Consider the following 19113-nt stretch of genomic DNA (forward strand, 5'->3'; position numbering starts at 1 on the left):
TGAAAGAACTAAAAAAGAAACCAAATGTGTAAAAGTGAAGTACGCTTGGCCAGCCTGCAGTTCCTCCCCGAGGCAGGAGGTGGCGCCATGGCTATATATGCCAAGCTGCCTGCTGTTCTTGGCTCTTCCCGCTGACCGTCTAACCCACCGAAGGCGTTTGCTGAAATTAGCCAATAGAAAACTACTTTAGTTAAGAGGTCTGACAAAGATACCCAGTAAAATCAGCGTTTCTAGAAAATGGGCAGTGCGAAGGGGAGGGGCTGAGGGGAGCGGTTGGAGGTGGGAGTTGGCGCTGCGGGCCGGGGCGGGACTGAGGGCTGCGATGCGGACCGGGCCGCGGCGGTGACCGGAGCTGCCGCCCGACATGAACTCGCTGGAACAGGCGGAAGGTAGAGTGTGTCGCCCGCCCCTTCCCGAGGCAGATGGGCCCGCGAGGGCGGTGTGAGGGGACACGGGCGGAGGGGTGCCGCGTTCTCTCGGCTCGGGCTGGGGGCCCTTCTCTTTGCGTGCTGTGGAGTGCGGATTCTTTTTCTTTTCTTCTTTCTTTATTTCTTTCTTTTCTTTCTTTTTTTTTTTTGTCAGCCCCAAGAGCCGTAACCCTAATTTCTTCCTTGGCTTCCGGTAATTGCCGGGGTTTCAAAGTGCTCTTGGCCTTCCAAAGTTAAAAAAAAAAAAAAGCCACTGTGGAAATAGCACCCCACTTCATTCAGAGGTACGCCCTGTCACAGCACAAGGCGTAGGTGCTCTGCTGCTGGCCGCACGATCACCGGTAACCCATTCCGAGGAGGGGAGGAAGTGTCTTTTGCACAGCCCGTTATCTGTCTACGGAAGTCTAGTAAGCCCATACTACATAACCATCAATTAATGATAAGAGCTAGAGCCTGAATCGGATAATTGCAGTCAAGTAGACCTCATGGGTTTTGATGTTTCAACAGAATTGGTTCCACAGAATTAGAATTCAGCCAGGTTTGGGTCCTTTTATTTGCAAGTCCCCCAATTCCAGCTTGTGGCTCTGGCTGAGTCTTCCACATACCATTTTTCAAGCTTCTAAAAGTAGACCGTATTGGTTTCCAGAAATTGGAATTAAAGAAAAGTGATGTTTTTGTTGTTTACTTAAAACTGCCATCATAAGCAAACAATGAATGACACATGTGATTGGATGTATAAGACCTGTAGCAGTTATCGACCTAAGTTTCATTTTAGTAAGTTCAAACTGGAAAGCGCAGGTAGAGAACTGAACTCTCTTTGCCTAGATCTCAAGGCTTTCGAAAGAAGACTTACTGAGTATATTCATTGCTTGCAACCTGCCACTGGACGCTGGAGAAGTAAGTTGCCAATTGCTTTCTAAAGAAAAATGCAGTGCAGCTGATAACTTTATTCCTAAGTAGGAATGACTTCCTTTCATTTAATAATTTGGACTAAGAAAGGCTTGTTTTACTCAGTATGAGAGTTCCGTGTTTAGACAACTTTTAAATGTGTCAACGATATATTACAAAGAAATGCTTAAGGAAAGAAAATTATAGGCTAACAAAGTTTTCTAACCTTTGCATTCGTGCTATTGCATGCATGCCTAAACATATCATGTACACACACACACACACACACACACACACACGATTTTTTAAAAATAATTTGTTTAACTTTTTATTTTATGTACATTAGTATAAAGGTGTTAGATCCCCTAGAACTGGAGTTACAGACAATTATAAGCTACCATGTGGTTGCTGGGAATTGAACCTGGGTCCTCTAGAAGAACAGTTAGTGCTCTTAACCACTGTGCCACCTCTTCAGCCCCAATACAAGATTTTTTAAAGAAAAAAATTATAGCTGGCTACCCTTAAAGGACAAACTATTTAACTTATTTATTTTTGTTTTTTTTGAGACAGGGTTTCTCTGTGTAGCTTTGGAGCCTGTCCTGGCACTCGATCTGTAGACCAGGCTGGCCTGGAACTCACAGAGATCCACCTGCCTCAGCCTCCTGAGTGCTGGGATTAAAGTCGTGTGCCACCACTGCCTGGCAACAGAATGTTTTATATGGATATATTTTTCTTTCTTTTTTAAAGATTTATTTATTTATTATGTATACACATGCCACAAGAGGGCACCAGTTCTCATTATAGATTGTTGTGAGCCACTATATGGCTGCTAGGAATTGAACTCAGGACCTCTGGAAGGGCAGCCAGTGCTCTTTTAAATTATGAACTATTTCTCTAGCCCTTTTTGTTTGTTTCTTTTTTGTTTGTTTTGTTGAGACAGATTTCTCTGTTTAACAGCCTGGCTGTCCTGGAACTCCCTTTGTAGATCAGGCTGGCCTCAAATTCACAGATGTCCACCTGCCTCTGCAGATAAAAGGTATGTGCCACCACTGTCTGGCTGAATTTTTGTTTTTCTATGAAAACACATACATGTTTTTAAAATTCTAAGTATATCAGTGTTTTGTCTACATATATGTATGTACAGCCTGGTGCCTGCAGAGTCCAGAAGAGGCCATCATATACCCTGGAACTGGAGTCGCTAGTGATTATAAGCCACTGTGGGTGCTGGGGACTGAACCCAGGTTCTCTGTGAGAACAGCAAGTGCTTTTTACTGCTCAGCTATCTTTCCAAAACAAAAATCACATTTTTTTTTTTTTCATTTTAGTTCATGTGTTTAGGTGTTTTGCCTGCATGTATATCTGTGTATTATGAGAGAGAGAGAGAGAGAGAGAGAGAGAGAGTGTGTGTGTGTGTGTGTGTGTGTGTGTGTGTGTGTGTGTGTATGTGTGCCCAAAGAGGCCAGAAAAGGGCAATAGATCTAGGACTGGAGTCACAGAGGGTTGCATGTTGTCATGTGGATGCTGGGAAATGAACTTCTGGAAGAGCATCCAGTGGTCTTAATTGCTGAGCCATCTCTCAAGCTCCAACATTTTTATTAAATGTTATATAACTTTAAGCGGGCATTGGTGGACACACCTTCAATCCCAGCACTCAGGAGGCAGAGGCAGGCTGATCTGAGTTCTAGGCCAGCCTGGTCTACAGATGGAGTGCCAGGACAGGCTCCAAAGCTACACAGAAACCCTGGTCCAAGAAAAAAAAAAAAAGTTATAACTTTGATTGAAAACATGCAATAAAACTTTGGTAGCCTGTGAGTTCCAGATTCAGTGGGATACTGTCTCATAAAATAAGTTACACATTGACTCTATGTACCCACACATACTGTACATACATGAACATGTATACACATATGTAAGAGTCTCTCCAAGCAAAACACAATTTGCCTACAAGCTGTTGAAATACAATTTTGTTATAAAAAGTCGTATTTTGGAGCTGTAGAGGTGGCTCCATGATTCAGAGTGCATACTGATCTTGTAGAGGACACAAGTTCAGTTCCCAGCACCCATGTCAGCTACCTGTAACTCCAGGCCTCTTTTAGATTCTGACACCCTCTTTTAGATTCCATATGAACACACACACATGCAAATACACATAACTTAAAATAATAAAATATTTTTTGAAAATGAAAAGTCATATTTTGACTTGAGGGATGACTCAGTGGTAGAATATATGCTTAGCATATACAACACTCTTGCTTTTTTTTAAAAAAAATTCATTTTATACCTAGAAAGATTAAAACATAGGACTGGGGGGATGGCTCAGCAGAGGACCTGAGTTTGGTTCCCAGCACCCACAAGGTAGTTCACAATCTTCTGACTTCTGTAGGCCCTGCATACATAGAGTGTACATACATACACTCAGGTACATACATATAAAATTACATACTTAAAAAACAAAGTTTATGACTTTCTGTTAGTTTATTTTTAAGAAATATTATATTACATATGTTTATTGTGGGCATGTGTACATGCATGCAGGTTTACTAGCATGCCACAGCCCATGTTGAAGTCAGAGGACAACTTGTAGGAGACAGTTCTCTCCATCCACCATGTGGGCCCGGGGAATCGAACTCAGGTCATGAGGCTTGAGGGTAAGCACTGTTATCAGATGAGGCATCTCGATGACCTCCTTAGTTGATGTTTAATACAGCATAATGGTGTACTTTGTAGCCTGACCCCGAATGCTTTCACCTTACCACTGCCTATTCCTAAGTATTATGAAGTATTATGAAGGCTATAAAGTATAATTTGAATGAGTTCTAGTTACTGCTCCAAGGAAGGGGCAGAGTGGGAAATGTGAACAAGCATAAAAGCATTGATACAGCCAAGAGAATGTTCTGCTCATCTGTATTGAGACAAGTTGTCTTTTTTTTTTCTCCTCCCTCTACCCCTTATCATTTTGGATTTGGGATCTCCTTGTCTTGCTCAGGCTGGCCTCTTAATTACTAGGCTCAAGTGATCCTCCTAGCCTGCTTCCCCAGTTGTTGGGACCACAGATGTGTTATACCACTCAGCTTTGGACTAGTCATAGGAAGCTGGATGCAGATTTAGTTTCTACCTAGAAATACAATTGGGATGGAACCTATTTTTCAGCTCTGAGACTCAAATTCTGGGCCTTGTATTTGCTAGAAGTACTCTCTATGGCTGGACAGCACAAAGACATGGGCTTTTTATTTATTTATTTATTTTGTTAAAATTTTTTTAGATTTTTGTTATTTTGTATGTATGAGTATTTTGCTTGCATATGTATATGTGTACCACATGGGTGCCTGGTATCCGAGGAGGTAGTGAGCCACACATAGTGTGGGTTCTGGGAATTGAACCTGGTCCTTTATTTACTTTATTTATTATTATTTTGTTTTTGTTTTTCTAGACAGGTTTTCTCTGTGAACAGTTCAGGCTGTCCTAGAACTTGTTTTGTAGACTAGGCTGGCCTGCAACTCACTGAGATCCGCCTGCCTCTGCCTCCCAAGTTCTGGGATCAAAGGTGCACACCACCACTGCCATTTTTTAATTATTATATTTATCTTAATGCATATGAGCATTTTGCTTGCAGGTATGTATGCTTACCGTTGTCCATGCCTAGTATCCAAGGAGGGCAGCAGAGGGTGCTAGGCCTCCTAGAATTGGAGTTAAGGACAGTTGTAAGCCACCATGTACTAAGAACTGAACTCCAGTCTTCTGCAAGAACAGCATGTGCTCTTTAATCCACTGAGCCATCTCAGCCCTGCAAAGACATATCTTATTTCAAGGTTTGACTCAGGCTTCAAGACTAAAAAAGCACTACTGAAGTCAAGGGTTAGGACTTTGTTGTTTTGTTTTTTTGGTTTTTAGAGACAGGGTTTCTGTGACTTTGGAGGCTGTTATGGAACTAGCTCTTGTAGACCAGGCTGGTCTCAAACTAACAGAGATTCGGCTGCCTCTGCCTCCCGAATGCTGGGATTAAAAGCGTGCACCACCAACGCCCGGCAGTTTTTTAAGATTTATTTTTTTATTACACAGTGTTCTGCCTGCATGTATGCCTGCAGGCCAGAAGAGGTTACCAGATCTCATTATAGCTGGTTGTGAGCTGCCATGTGGTTGCTGGGAGTTGAACTCAAGACCTCTTAAAGAGCAGACAATGCTCTTAACTTCTGAGTCATCTCTCCAGCCCCTAGAAAGGATTTCTATATATGTTTTTATTTGATTGGTACATGCAAGTTGATGGCACTTGCAGGAAGCAGATAGTGAGTAAACTGTAACTCATATGCCACTTCACAAGATAGGGCAGAACTGCACACATTTTAAAAGGTTTTCTGGCAAAGGTTTGGGAACAGTTTTTTTCATAAACAAGAACAAGAAAATCACTACTTATGTATCTAATCAATCAAAACTTACAGAATATGGTTACAGCTTTTGTAAGAGATCTGGTGCTGTCTTCTGGTGTGCAGATATACATGGAAACAGAATGTTCTATACATAATAAATAAATAAAATCTTAAAAAAACTCCTTTCTAATATCTTGGTTCTGGTTTTATGTCATTTTTTTTCAACACAATTTATTTTTATTTGCATCAGTATTTTGCCTGCATGTATGTCTGTCTGTGTGAGGGTGTCAGATCTTGGAGTTACAGATAGTTGTAAGCTGTCATGTGGGTTCTGGGAATTGAACCCAGGTCCTGTGGAAGAGCAGCCAGTGCTCTTAACTGCTGAGCCAATCCTCCAGCCCATTTTATGTCATTTTTATAAAAGTACCAGTGTAATTTCTCTGGAAATACAGAGTAAGGAATTGCATTTAAATTGTTCTTAGCTCAGAAAATAGTTTTGATTGTATTACTAAATACCTAAAACAAAATCTATCCAATGTTACTGAAATAAAAGAACTGTCTTTATTTCCTGAACATTAACTATCACAGTTTCCTTTCATTCTTTTCTTATTAATGCCATCTATTCTTCAATTTATAATTATTTAGATTGGTGGGGGGCATTCCTAGCAAATGGCTCAGCAGGTAAAATTGATTGTCTCCAAACCTGATGACTTGAGTTCAATCCCCAGCAGCCATCTGATGTAGGGATAGAACCAGCTCCCACAGGCACCTCTGACCTCCACATGTGCACATGGCACATACATGTGCATACATACGTATATACAGCTAAACAAATGCGGAATTTAAAACAAAAGTTTAGTGGGAAAAACTAAACCCTTCTCAAGTTGTAATAGCTGTAGAAATTTCTTTAAGTGTTTCTTTAAGTCCCTTTTAAAAACCTGTACTGATTGGTCTGTTCCACAGTGACTTCATCCTCCACATGACTCCAACACTGGCCTTTGTTTAACTCAACAGCAGTAGTCTTGATGGAAGAGCCCCTCAGTTAGAACTCACAGGGCTTCTGTGTGTTTCAGACAGGAGCCTTTGTGTGTTTACATTAGAAAATAGGAAGATTTTTTTTTTTTCAATTCAAGTTTACAGATCTGCAAAACCACAATCAAAGTTCTGTAACATGGAGTCTTATGTAGAAGTTTTGCCATCTGACTTCTTGGTTTTTAAGTTTTAGACTTCACTCTTGTGAATTCTAGCCAAGAAAGAGGAAGTTGCTATCATCCTCGGTTCCCAGGGTTCAGAATGTTGAGAGTCCCTTAAGATGTCAAGTCTGACTCTTGAGCACTATCATTGCTGTTTGATCAAGTGCTGCATTCCTTGGCTGTGTCTGTTAGGCACTGATGGAAGGGGTATCAAGACATGAAGGGATAAGGGGTGTGTTTGCTTACTAATTTTCTGTTTATCTTTCACCAGTGCTTCTTATAGTGGTGTCTGTATGTACAGCTACTGGTGCCTGGAACTGGCTAATAGATCCTGAGACACAAAAGGTAGAAATTTCATTTTAAAATCTTTAGCAGATTAAATAAGATACTGGATGTAGTAATGTTAATCATGAAATATGATGCCAAGCTACCTGTGTCTGCTACTAATGATGTTAATCCTTATATTAGCAACATGCTCGGTAATAGTTTGCTTAAGGAAAGCTCTAGCTGGCTGGCTGGTGTGGGTTAGTTACTTTTTGTGTGTGTGCTTTTCAAGACAGGGTTTCTTTGTGTAGCCCTGGCTGTCTTAGAACTTACTCTGTAGATCAGACCAAGCTGGCCTCAAATTCAAGAGACCACTTGCCTCTGCCTCCTAAGTGCTGGGATTACAGATGTGTTCCACCACCACCCAGCATGGGTTAATTATCTTTATAAGAGAAAAGATATTAAAAATTATACTGTAATTTAATTCATTTTTAAAATTTTTTCTATTTCTACATAAACATTCTTTTCCTTCTGTTTCGTTCATCTAGTATTATTAGTACCAGCTTTTTTTTGTCGTTGTTTATTTTTTGCTTGTTTATTTTTTGAGACAGTTTCTCTATGTAGCCCTGGCTGTCCTGGAAATCACTCTGTAAACCAGGCTGGCCTTGAACTTACAGAGATCCGCCTGCCTCTGCCTCTGCCTCTGCCTCTGCCTCTGCCTCTGCCTCTGCCTCCTAAGAACTGGGACTAAAGGTGTGCACCATACTGGCCTGCTTAGTACCAGCTTTTAAAAATTGTAATTCAGTGAATTATCTATTAATAATACCTTTCTGTATCCCATAAAGCATTTGAGATGCCAGGAAAAAAAAATAGACAAGTGTAACTGGTAAATAGATTAGACCAGGTGGCCAAAATCAGGAAGGAAACCAAGTCACTGATTTCTAGGCCACATAGCTCAGCAAAGTTGATAGAATTGAGTTATAAATTGATCTCTAAGTGACCTGATCCTAGGAGTTGCAATTAATTCCATGTGTTTTCATTGTCATTGACGAGAACACCTGCCAGCTCCTTGGTTAGCAAAGATCCCCCCCTCCCCATTAGTCCTTCCACGTTTCTTGCCTGGTGTTTAATATAGGGAACACTGAGAGATCTCCCGCTGGGCACTGTGCAAGAGGTTTACTATACCAAGTGCAATATTGAATTTCATAATGCTAGCTCTGGAAGGGTTATTTGATAAAAACTGATAGAATGTTCCTGAAGTTTCCACCTCTTTCTCCTATTGCCATAATTTCAAGCTCAATCTTTTTTTATTAGCAAATCTTGAGTTTTTCTTTCTTTTGTTTTTTGTCCCCACCCCCCTTCAAGACAGGGTCTCACTAAGTAGCCCTGGCTGTCCTGGAACTTGTATAGACCACAGATCCACCTGCCTCTGTCTCTGCCTTCCAAGTGCTGGGATTCTAAGCACACACCACCACACCTGACTAGTCTCAGGCTTGTCAGTGATCACCTCTCCCCAGCTATAAGTTCAGTCTTACAATTTTACAGAAGTCTTAAAAGTAGGCTCTCCTTTCTTTTTAAATGATTTACTGTTTACAGTGTTCTGTCTGCTCTGGAACTCACTTTGTAGATCAGGCTGACCTCAGTGTCACAGAGATCAATCTGTCTCTGCCTCTCAAATGCTGGCATTAAAGGCACGTGCTACCACTACCCAGCTTAGGCTCTCCTTTTTAAAGTTATAATTAAGTATAGTACATCTGTAGATTTATGTTCTACTTTTAAAGTTATACAGAAGGGGAAACCTAATAATAAGGCTTTTGTCATCAATCTAGTTGGCAATTCAGACAGCCAGGGGGGGTTGTTTAGCATGTAGCCGCTGAGTGAAGATGGAAAAGGACAGGAAGCAGGGGAGGTTGGTATTAGAGTTTTATGTTAATAGAGGGTGTTTTATGGCAGACAGGAAACTCTCCTGTGAGTTCATTTATAAAATCTGATCTGAAGGCTGTACTTGGTACTCAGCTGTAGGGGAGGGTGAAAGGAGGCTGGCAAGAAGATTAAAAAAGTTCTATCTTGGGAAATGAATCTACTTCTAATTGAGAAAAATATAAGCTGATTGCAGCTAGTTGAGATCTTAATAAAACGAAGAATTAAATGTAATCGGAAATAGGCCCAAAACTCTGTAGTTAATATGATCTTCTAAATTAGATGAGAAGACGTTAGCCCTAGGGCTGGCTCTTTTTACTTCAGTATTTAATAACCCCAAGCCTGATGAAAGTTCTAACCAGCAATTGTGTCTGAAGCAGGAGGTATGAATACAAAAGCCAGGGAGAGAAAGGATATTGCAAACTCCTGAAAGAAGGAAACTGCTGTTTAGATGCCATTGATTGTTGCCATGGAGGGAAGGAGGCTATTATAACTGACCTAATTAAAATGAAAATATAAAGCCAGGGTGGTAGTGCAGTCCTGTAATCTTGGCATCATGGGAGACTAAACCAGGAGTTTAGAGTGACAGAGGCAGCCTGGGTTGCATGATGAGGCATTGTTGCTAAATAACAACAGAAAAGTAACACACAACTTTTAGATTATAAAATATTAGGGCTTGAGAGACAATTGAGTGGGTGAAGTGTTTGCTGTGTAAGTATGAGGACCAGAGTTCATAACTGACAATCATGTAGAAGCACACGTGGCAGTCTATGTCTGTAACCATAGTTCTGGGGGGAGGACAGGGTTGGTGATGATACAGTATCCCAGGGCTTGCTGATCAGCCAGTTCAGCCAAATCAGTGAACTCCAGGTTCAGTGAGAGACAAGTGAGTGCACACACATAGACTATACTCACATTACAAATTAAATACAGAGTACTGTGTGTGCTAACTATAGACACATGTCCATTTTAGCCAGATTTGGTGACACACACCTTTAATCCCAGTACTTGGGAGAGAGAAGCAGTAGAGTCTCTTTGAGTTTGAGGCCAGCCTGGTTTACAGAGCAAGTTCTGGGACAGCCAAGGATACACAGAGAAACCCTGTCCCTAAAAGCAAACAAAAAACCCTCAAATCTCCTTGAATTACATATATTTCTCTGTGTCTCTCTGTGTCTCTGTCTCTGTCTCTCTCTCGCTCGTGTGTGTGTGTGTGTGTGTGTGTGTGTGTGTGTGTGTGTGTGTGTGTGTGTGTGCTCACTCGAATCACTCTTGTGAAGATCATTTGGGGAAATTGGCTCTCTTCTTCCACCATATGGGTCCTGGGGATTGAACTCAGGTTATCAGGCTTGATGGCAAGTACCATTATTTACCCAGCCATCTTGCTGGCCAGTAAACCTCAGATATAGTAAAAAGATTGTTCTTCAGGGATGAATGTGGTGGCTTATGTCTATATTTCCCGTACTTGGGAGGCTGGAGCACAGGGATTGCTGTGAGTTCTAGGCTGCCATGACTACAATGTAAGTACCAGGTCAAAGTCCTCTGGAACATTAGTTTGTCTTCAGCATAACCTCATTGCAGAAATATTTCCCTCCTTCTGTTTGAACCTTTTTCTTTCACTAGGCTTTATTGAATCATATACCTAGTACATTTCTTTGTCTTGAATGTGTATGTGTATTTAGCTCTCTGTCTTAAACCCTGAGATATCTCTTGTGGGGTGAATGCTGTGCTTCCCTTAGGGTTTCTTCCATGTAGTTAGCAGTCCATTTACTTTCTTTTTCTAGTTTATCTTTTTACTTTGTTATGTTTCAGTTTCCAACCCTTCTGCCTTTTGTGCCCTCTCATATTCCAAGCATGGATCCTGGACTCTTGTCCATACATATTCTTAGAATTGTGTATTTTCAACTTTTCTATAGTCATTTCATTATGCCCAGATCTGAATGAAGCCTTCCCATTCCCAGTTTTCCCTGCTTCAGTGTTCTGTGGCCAGTAAAATCTTTACCTTCAAAAACAACTTTAAAATTTTCTTTTTTTTTATTTCATTATTTTTCAAGTAGCTTCAAAACTGTCATTTTCTGAAATTTCAAATAAGCTTTATTTATTTCAAGCAAAGGTGATGGAGGAGCTATAGAATTAAGTTTATAGGGAAGGTAGCATATGTGTGGAAGTGGGGCAGGAGATGAAGATTAGTCTGCAGTTCGACCTGGTCATCAGTGACAGAGCTGGCCCAACTCTCTTAATGTAGCTTTTGTTGGTAGTTTTAATTTTTTGAGACAAAGTCTCCAGAACTCCCTATGTAGACAAGGCTGGCCTTGAACTCATGGAGATCTACTTTCCTCTACCTCCTGAGTGTTGAAATTAAAGGTATGTATCACCACCACTGCCACCCCATCCTTAAGGAAGCTTTTCAACAGGGAGATAATTAAATAAAATTTAATCTTTGTTTTCATTGAGACTAAAGGCCTCCAGCTGGGGGAAGCGGGGGTGCACATCTATAATCCCAGCACTCAGGCAGAGGCAAGCAGATCTCTGTGAGTTTGAAATTCGTCTAGTCTACAGAGTCAGAGTTCCAGGACAGTCAGAGCTAAGCAGAGAAACCCTGTCTTGGGCGAGGGGGGGCGGGGAGTGGGGAGAGGTAGGATACAGACTAAAGGCCTCATCTTCATTCACTGAACAGAGAGTTCAGGATTTTTGGTGGGGTGGTTTTCTGGTTATAGGAATGAATTTGAAATGGGCATGTGTTTCATTTTCACAGCACAGCAATAAAGAGAACTAGAGTGTTGGAAGTCTTCACACCCTTATAGTCTAGATGATAAAACATCATGCATTTCTGGGTAGGATCCCAAGATTTTTATATCTCACACTTTTCTTTTACAGGTGTCCTTCTTCACGTCATTATGGAATCATCCATTTTTCACAATTAGCTGTATAACTCTAATAGGCTTGTTCTTTGCTGGCATACACAAAAGAGTAGTCGCACCATCAATGTATCCTTTATCAGGAGTTGAATTTTGTTTTCTGAACTAAGCTGAAGACCTGTCCTTGTCATCTAAGTGGTTGGTAGAAGCTGTATTAATCACATTCCATCCCAGTGACAAAGTACCTGAGAAGATTTGTCTGGGCTCATGATTTAAGATGTCTAGTGCATGATTGGCTAGTTCCATTGTGTTTTGGCTACGGTGAGGCAGCACATCATAGCAAGGAGTGTGAAGGAAAACAAGCCCACTCACCTCATTTTAGTAGGAAACAGAGAGTGAAGGGTCAGTAACAAAACAATGTCTTTCAAAGTCACCTCCTAGGTGACCTGCATCCTCTGACTAGGTCCCACCCACCCCCTTAGCTATGAATGCATCAGTGGATTTTTCTATTGATGAAGTTTGTCCTTATTATACAGTTACCTCAACATGCCAATGGCTGGGGACCAAGCCTTTAACACATGAGCTTTTGGGGGCAATTTCATGTCTAAACTATAACAGAAGCTTGCTTTGTATTGGTAATTTTCCTTTGACAGCATTGATTCAGTATAGCTGCTCGATGTCGAACGGTACTAGCAGAATATAATATGTCTTGTGATGATGTAAGTATTTTTTCATTAGAATGTATCTGTAGCCGGGTATGATTGTTGACATCTATAATCTCTGCCATTGGGAGGCAAGAGGATTACTTCAAGGCCACCCTGATCAACATAGTGAGACCCTGTTTCAAATAACAAAAATTCTGAGAGAGTACTTATATGTTTAGTTTTAGGAAAACAGACCTTTGGTCATGTGGGTCAGGCAATCCTCCCTACTAGGGAACTGAGGCAAAAGAATCAAGAGTGTGAAGCCAAGATCTGGGTGTAGCTCAGTTGGTAGAATGATTTTTAACATGTATAAAACCTTGGGTTTGATCTCTAATACCATATGAAACCAGGCATGATGGTGTACACCTGTAATCGCAGCATTTGGGAGATGGAAGCAGGAAAATCAAAGTTCAATGCTCTCTTTAGCTATGTACAAATTTGAGGCTAGCCTGAAGATAAAAATACTGTCCTAAAATAAAACAAAACAAAAAAGCAGCAAAGGGGTTAAGGCCAGCCTGGGCTCCATAGCAATACCTTATCTGAACAAAACAAGATTATACCTGAATTCTTTTGTCAGGCTTGTTGGCACACACCTTTAACCCCAGCACTCAGGAGGCAGAGATAAGCCTGGTTTACATAGCAAGTTCCAGACCAGCCAGGGCTATAGTCTATAGACTTTTGTGGGTGTCTCAATTCAACAGTCATTGGGGCCAAATAATTGGTAGGGTTGACAATTTAATCTTTTATTTTTATTTTTATTTTTTTGAAATTTTGAGACAGTGTTTTGATTTGTAGCCTAGGCTGGCCTAGAATTTACTAAGCCATCAAAGCTGGTCTCAAACCTGCATTTTTCATGCCTTAGCCTTCTGATTACTGGTATCACTGGTGTGCATCACCATGCCATCTCATTTTGATCTTCCTTAATGACAAAATCGTGATGTACTTTATTCCCATTACTCAGGAGGCAGAAGCAGGAGGAGCTCAGTGAGTTCAGTGCTATCTTGGTCTGTCTACATAGTGAGCTCCAGGACTACCAGAACTACATAGAAAAACTTGTCTCAAAAAACAAAACTTAACTGGTCTACAGAGATAGTGATAGTTCCAGGACAGCTAGGGCTGTTACACAGAGACACCCTGTCTCCAAAAACCAGAAAAAAACACAAAACAAACAAAAACCCTTAAAATTAAAACCCAGGTATGGTGGGCTGGAGAGATGGCTCAGTGGCACTGGCTGCTCTTCCAGAGGACCTGGGTTCAATTCGCAGCACCCACATGGCAGCTAACAACTGTCTGTAACTGCAAGTCTAACACTCTCACACAGACATACATGTCTGAAAAACACCAATGCAAATTAAAAAACAAAAAACAAAAACACAGGTATGGTGTATACCTTTAGTCCCAGGAGGCACAGGCAAGTGCCTGGGTCTTGTGGGTCTTGTGAGGGCACCAAAAATACCCATGGTCCACCTACATCCATGCAGGCAAAACATTCATATACATTAAGTAAAATGAATCTGATTTTTAAAAAATTATACCTCCATAAAATAGTGGAAAAACTATTATGAAAATATGCTAAAAAGCCAGGGATGGCCACCCAACTACCTGTAATCCCAGCACTGTAGTGGGTAGACAGGAGAATTGCTGGGGCTGCTAGCTCCAAGTTTAGTGAGAGATCTTGTCTGAGGAGAGTAAAGTGGAGAATGATGGAGCAGAATACCTGCTGTTGTCCTCTGAACTTTGAACAAGTTCCACATGTGCACAGACACCATGAATGTATAACCACACACACATAAGAGATGCTATTCTAAGATAGCAAGAAGTTAACAAAAATTAAGTGACCTTAAGTGAAAGTTGAAAAAGAAACCAGAATCTAGGTGACTTTTTAAAATATTATTTTTTTAAAGATTTATTATGTTTACAACATTCTGCCTTTGTGTATGCCTGCATGCCTGAATCTTATTATAGATGGTTATGAGCCACCATGTGGTTGCTGGGAATTAAACTCAGGACCTCTGGAAGAGCAGTCAGTTCTCTTAACCTCTGAGCCATCTCTCTAGCCCCCTCCCCCCCCTTTTTTTTTTTTGGTTTTTCGAGAAACGGTTTCTCTGTGGCTTTAGAGCCTGTCCTGGAACTCAGTCTGTAGACCAGCTGGTCTTGAACTCACAGAGATCCACCTGCCTCTGCCTCCCAATTGCTGGGATTAAAGGTGTGCACTGCTGCCACCACTACCACCCAGCCTTTGTTGTGTATTCTTACTAGGTTCTAGTAAAGGAACATGTTGACCCAACATGGGGGATTTAAGAGCTACTAATTATTGACCATTAACCATGTGCAAAGTCCCAGGCTTACTTCCCTACCCAAATTATCTTAGTTGAAATTCTTCTGTTATATCTAATTGCTTATTGGTTGAGTTGTAATTTAACCTCCTATTTGACATAGGTTGTTTTCCCATCTTTCATACTGCGAGTGTCCTCTGTTTCCCACTGGAATTAAATGCACTGTGGTAGAAGCTGCTTTGTGTGATTTATTACTAAATATTTAGCATGTCACGTGGTACCTGGCACATAGTAGGAAACCAAACACTACTGAATAGATATGTTAGGAAAGTAACACATCTGTGTAAACACTTCAACCCGAATCTAGTTTCCTTCAGATAAACACCTAGAAAGAAAAGTTTGGATTTTATGGTATATACTTTATTGTTGCTGTTATAACTTACTTGTTACATACCTGGCTCAGCACTACAAAAACATTTCTTAGGATATTCTGACCACCAGCAGTATGTGAATATTCATTCCTGGCTGTTCTTTTACTTTTTTTTTTTTTTTATGTGTACAACATTCTGCTTCCATGTATATCTGCATACCAGAAGAGGGCACCAGATCTCATAACAGATGGTTGTGAGCCACCATGTGGTTTCTGGGAATTGAACTCAGGACCTCTGGAAGAGCAGTGCTCTTAACGTCTGAGCCATCTCTTCAGCCCTTTTTTTTTTTTAAGATTTATTTTTTTGTGTACAGGAATTTTGCTTGCATATATGTCTGTGCACCATGTTTGTACTTGTTGCCTGTGGAGACCAGAAGAGGATGTCCGATCCCCTGGAACTAGAGTTACAGATGTTTGTGAGCCACTACATACCACATTGGCTGGGTTTTTTTGTTTTGTGTTTGGTTTTCTGGTCTTTCAAGACAGGGTCCTTCTGTGTGACAACTCTGGCTGTCCTCAAACTCACTGAGATCCACCTGCTTTTTCTTCCCAAGTGCAGGGATTAAAGGTATGCACCACCATGCTTGTCCACCTTTTTGGCTCTTAACTGCTGAGTCATCTCTCGGCCCCTTTTTGACTTAAGAAAATGAAAACTTTTTGTGGAAAGAAGTAGTTTGTCCAAATAATTTTATGTATTATAAATAAATTAGCTTAATAAGAAACATAAGTCTCAACACTTGGGAGGCAAAGCCAAGTGGATCTGTCTGAGTTCAAGGCTGATCTGGTCTCCATAGTGACTTCCAGGTCAGCTAAGGATATTATATAGTGAAACCCTGTCTCAAAAAACAAACAACAAGGCTAGCTTGGTGGCGAATGCCTTTAATCCCAGCACTTGGGAGCCAGAGGCAGGCGGATCTCTGTGAGTTCGAGACCAGCCAGGACAGCCTCCAAAGTCACAGAGAAACCCTGTCTCGAAAAACAAAAACAAAAACAAAAAAACCAAAAAAGCAAATAACACAAACACACCAAATCTATTAAAAAGTTGCAATATTTTTTCTTTTTTTTGTGACAGGATTTCTCTGTGTAGCCCTGGCTGTCCTGGAACTCACTCTGTAGACCAGGCTGATCTCAAACTCATAGAGATCGCCTGCCTCTGCCTCCTGAGTGCTGGGATCAAAGGTGTGCACCTCTGCCTCTGCTACTGCCCTCCTCCCCTGCCCTGGGCCAAAAGTTGCAACCTCTGTCCAGTGGTTTTCTTTTTTTAACTATACGACATTCTCTGTGTCTTACAGGACATCTCAATTTAAACTATTTTTATTTCAAGTACTCAGTTTCATATAGCTAGTGGCAACATAACTGAACAGTACCACTGTAAAACATTAGATACCCAACAAAACATCAGGACAAAAGTGCATGTTGCATTAAGGTGGCATACCCCTTAATCCCAGCACTTGAGAGGCAGGGGAAGTTCAGAGGACAATTCACAGGAATCATTTGTGTCCTTCCACATTGGGTCCTGGGGACTGAACTGAGGTCAAACCTATTGGTAGGAGCCTTTACCCAATGAACCCTCACTGGCTCCATCAAATACCCTTTACAAGAAAATCTTTACATTTTTATTGGTAGAGTGTGTGTGTGTGTGTGTGTGTGTGTGTGTGTGTGTGTGTGTGTGTGTGTATGCATGCATGCATGCATGCATGCATGCATGCACATGGGCACCCAAGTATGCACACACCATATGTTACAGTGCTGATGGGAAAGAGAAAGACTTGAGCTAGTTCTCTGCCTTCTACCATATTGGTTCTGGGGGCTGATCTCAGGTTATCAATTTTGGCAGCAAGTGCCTTTCTTTCTTTCTTCTTTTCTTTTCTTTTCTTTTTTTTTTCTTTTTTTTTTTTTTTTTGGTTTTTTGAGACAGGGTTTCTCTGTGTAGCTTTGGAGCCTATCCTGGCACTTGCTCTGGAGACCAAGCTGGCCTTGAACTCACAGAGATCCACCTGCCTCTGCCTCCCAAGTGCTGGGATTAAAGGCATGTGCCACCAACGCCCAGCACAAGTACCTTTCTTTACCTGGTAAGCCATGGTCCTCCAATGCCTTTAAAGTTTGTAAGTAACTGCTGTTGTTTTTAACTGTGAATTGACTTTTTATGTTTTTCTTTTTTACAGACAGGAAAGCTAATTTTGAAACCTAGACCTCACGTTCAATGACAATCTGCACTGTTGTTAGGGAACCTAAACCAGTCTTCTTCAAATAAGTCATACAGCAAACGCCATAGAGGATTCCTTTTGGAGTTGGGTATGTGACGGTTTAGCAACAAGTGACAAGAAGCGTGCAATATTTGCCCAGATTATCTCGATGATGATGACTGAGCTCTCAGTGCTTCAGTACCTGTGATTACCTGTGTTCAGTATTAGTGTCACTTTAATACTTCAACTCCTGCAAAGAATTTTGCAGATGAAGTATGTGTGTATGTTACTAAGTTAAACTTAGAAACCAAACCTCATTCAGTTTTTATAATGTATTTTTGCAAACTACTGTAAATAGCAAATCAATGCCAATGTTAAACCAAGAGAAAAATGTTTGGACTTTGTTCTCCTGCACCAGTATTTCAGGAACCATCTGCTTGGCATCTCCACAGCTCCTTAAAACTGGCTACTATGTGTGCCTTTCATTCTCAGCGCCTCTTTCCATTGTGCTGCAGGAAAAGCATCAGACTCTACTTAGACTGAGAAAATCTCTTTTCCATTATGTTGAAGATTTATACATGTTTCGATAATTTTTTGTTAAGCCCAATACTGGATTCTGGCAACTATTGTTATATTTTTCATAAATTGTTTTCATTTAACACTAAATTACTTTTTTAAAAAAGAATTTTAAAAAAACACCCCAAAGTCTTCTGATTGTACAAGTTAAATTATGTATTGTCTGGGAATTTGACAGTCCTTATTTTAGGTGACTGGATTTTATGCTGTGGTAGACATGTTAGACTAGTACTGTCCTGAAGTAGCTGATGGGCCCAGTCCATCACCAGTAACAGGAACCACACCACAAACCAGAGCCTGCTGGAGAGTGTTGATGGCATACTGTGTATGCGCAACAGCCACGTGTACCACAGTAGCCCTGAAAATGAACAATGGGATTGCTGTAAATACTTAAAGTACTAGAGGTGCCTTTTACCTGTTTATTAGAAGATTTTGAAAAAGTTAAATTATTTCATGAGCAATTTTTAAATTTCATCTAATATGAAACTAAATTCGAATAATAGGACAAAAACATTGAATAAAGCTGCCATTAACTAACGTGTTCATCTTGACTTTCCTGTGTATAAAATTGCATTCTTTGAATTGCAGCAATAAAACCCTCTGCTTCCAAGAACTCTATAAGAGGGTATTCTGTATGTTCTGCATTGTTTTATTTTCTGTAAATTTTGTAGGTAAATATGTGCATAAAAATAAATACTTTATATATAACTGATTAGAGTTTTTCTTTGGTTTATTGTGTCTGCAAAATAGAAAAATGTAAACATATTCTATGTATCAGATACAAGCTAATTCCAAATTAGAAATTTTACTTAATTTTCTTTGTTTTTATGTGTGTGAGTGTTCTGTCTTCATGTGTGTCTGTGTACCACTTACATGCCTGGTGTCTGTGCAAGTAAGAAAAGGGCATTAGAGTCAATGGAACTGGAGTTACAGATGTTTGTGAGGCACCATGTAGGAGCTGGGAATTGAGCCCGACATCTTCCAGAACAGCCAGTGCTTTTACTGCTCTTAACTGCTGAGCCATCTCTT

At 40.6% G+C, this 19113-nt stretch overlaps 1 protein-coding gene across 1 annotated transcript; it reads left to right on the plus strand.

Annotated features, from left to right (window-relative positions):
• Window positions 1–265: 265 nt before the first annotated feature.
• Window positions 266–18796, plus strand: Cnep1r1 (CTD nuclear envelope phosphatase 1 regulatory subunit 1). The gene is made up of 6 exons (XM_027405522.2): window positions 266–389; window positions 1254–1325; window positions 7145–7218; window positions 11932–12041; window positions 12577–12631; window positions 17488–18796. The coding sequence occupies exons 1-6, from the start codon at window positions 365–367 to the stop codon at window positions 17527–17529; spliced, it is 378 nt and encodes a 125-aa protein (XP_027261323.1). The 5' UTR covers window positions 266–364; the 3' UTR covers window positions 17530–18796.
• The last annotated feature ends 317 nt before the right edge of the window (window positions 18797–19113 follow it).

The sequence above is a fragment of the Cricetulus griseus genome, chromosome 3, assembly GCF_003668045.3.
Source record: "Cricetulus griseus strain 17A/GY chromosome 3, alternate assembly CriGri-PICRH-1.0, whole genome shotgun sequence".
Classification (NCBI taxonomy): Eukaryota; Metazoa; Chordata; class Mammalia; order Rodentia; family Cricetidae; genus Cricetulus; species Cricetulus griseus.

Bases quoted from the DNA above. Each gene is read 5' to 3' on its own strand.
- Cnep1r1 (XM_027405522.2), top strand. From the start codon at position 365: ATGAACTCGCTGGAACAGGCGGAAG. The intron at 390-1,253 runs GTAGAGTGTGTC...CTCTTTGCCTAG, and splicing joins CTCGCTGGAACAGGCGGAAG to ATCTCAAGGCTTTCGAAAGA. The intron at 7,219-11,931 runs GTAGAAATTTCA...TTTCTTTTACAG, and splicing joins TAGATCCTGAGACACAAAAG to GTGTCCTTCTTCACGTCATT.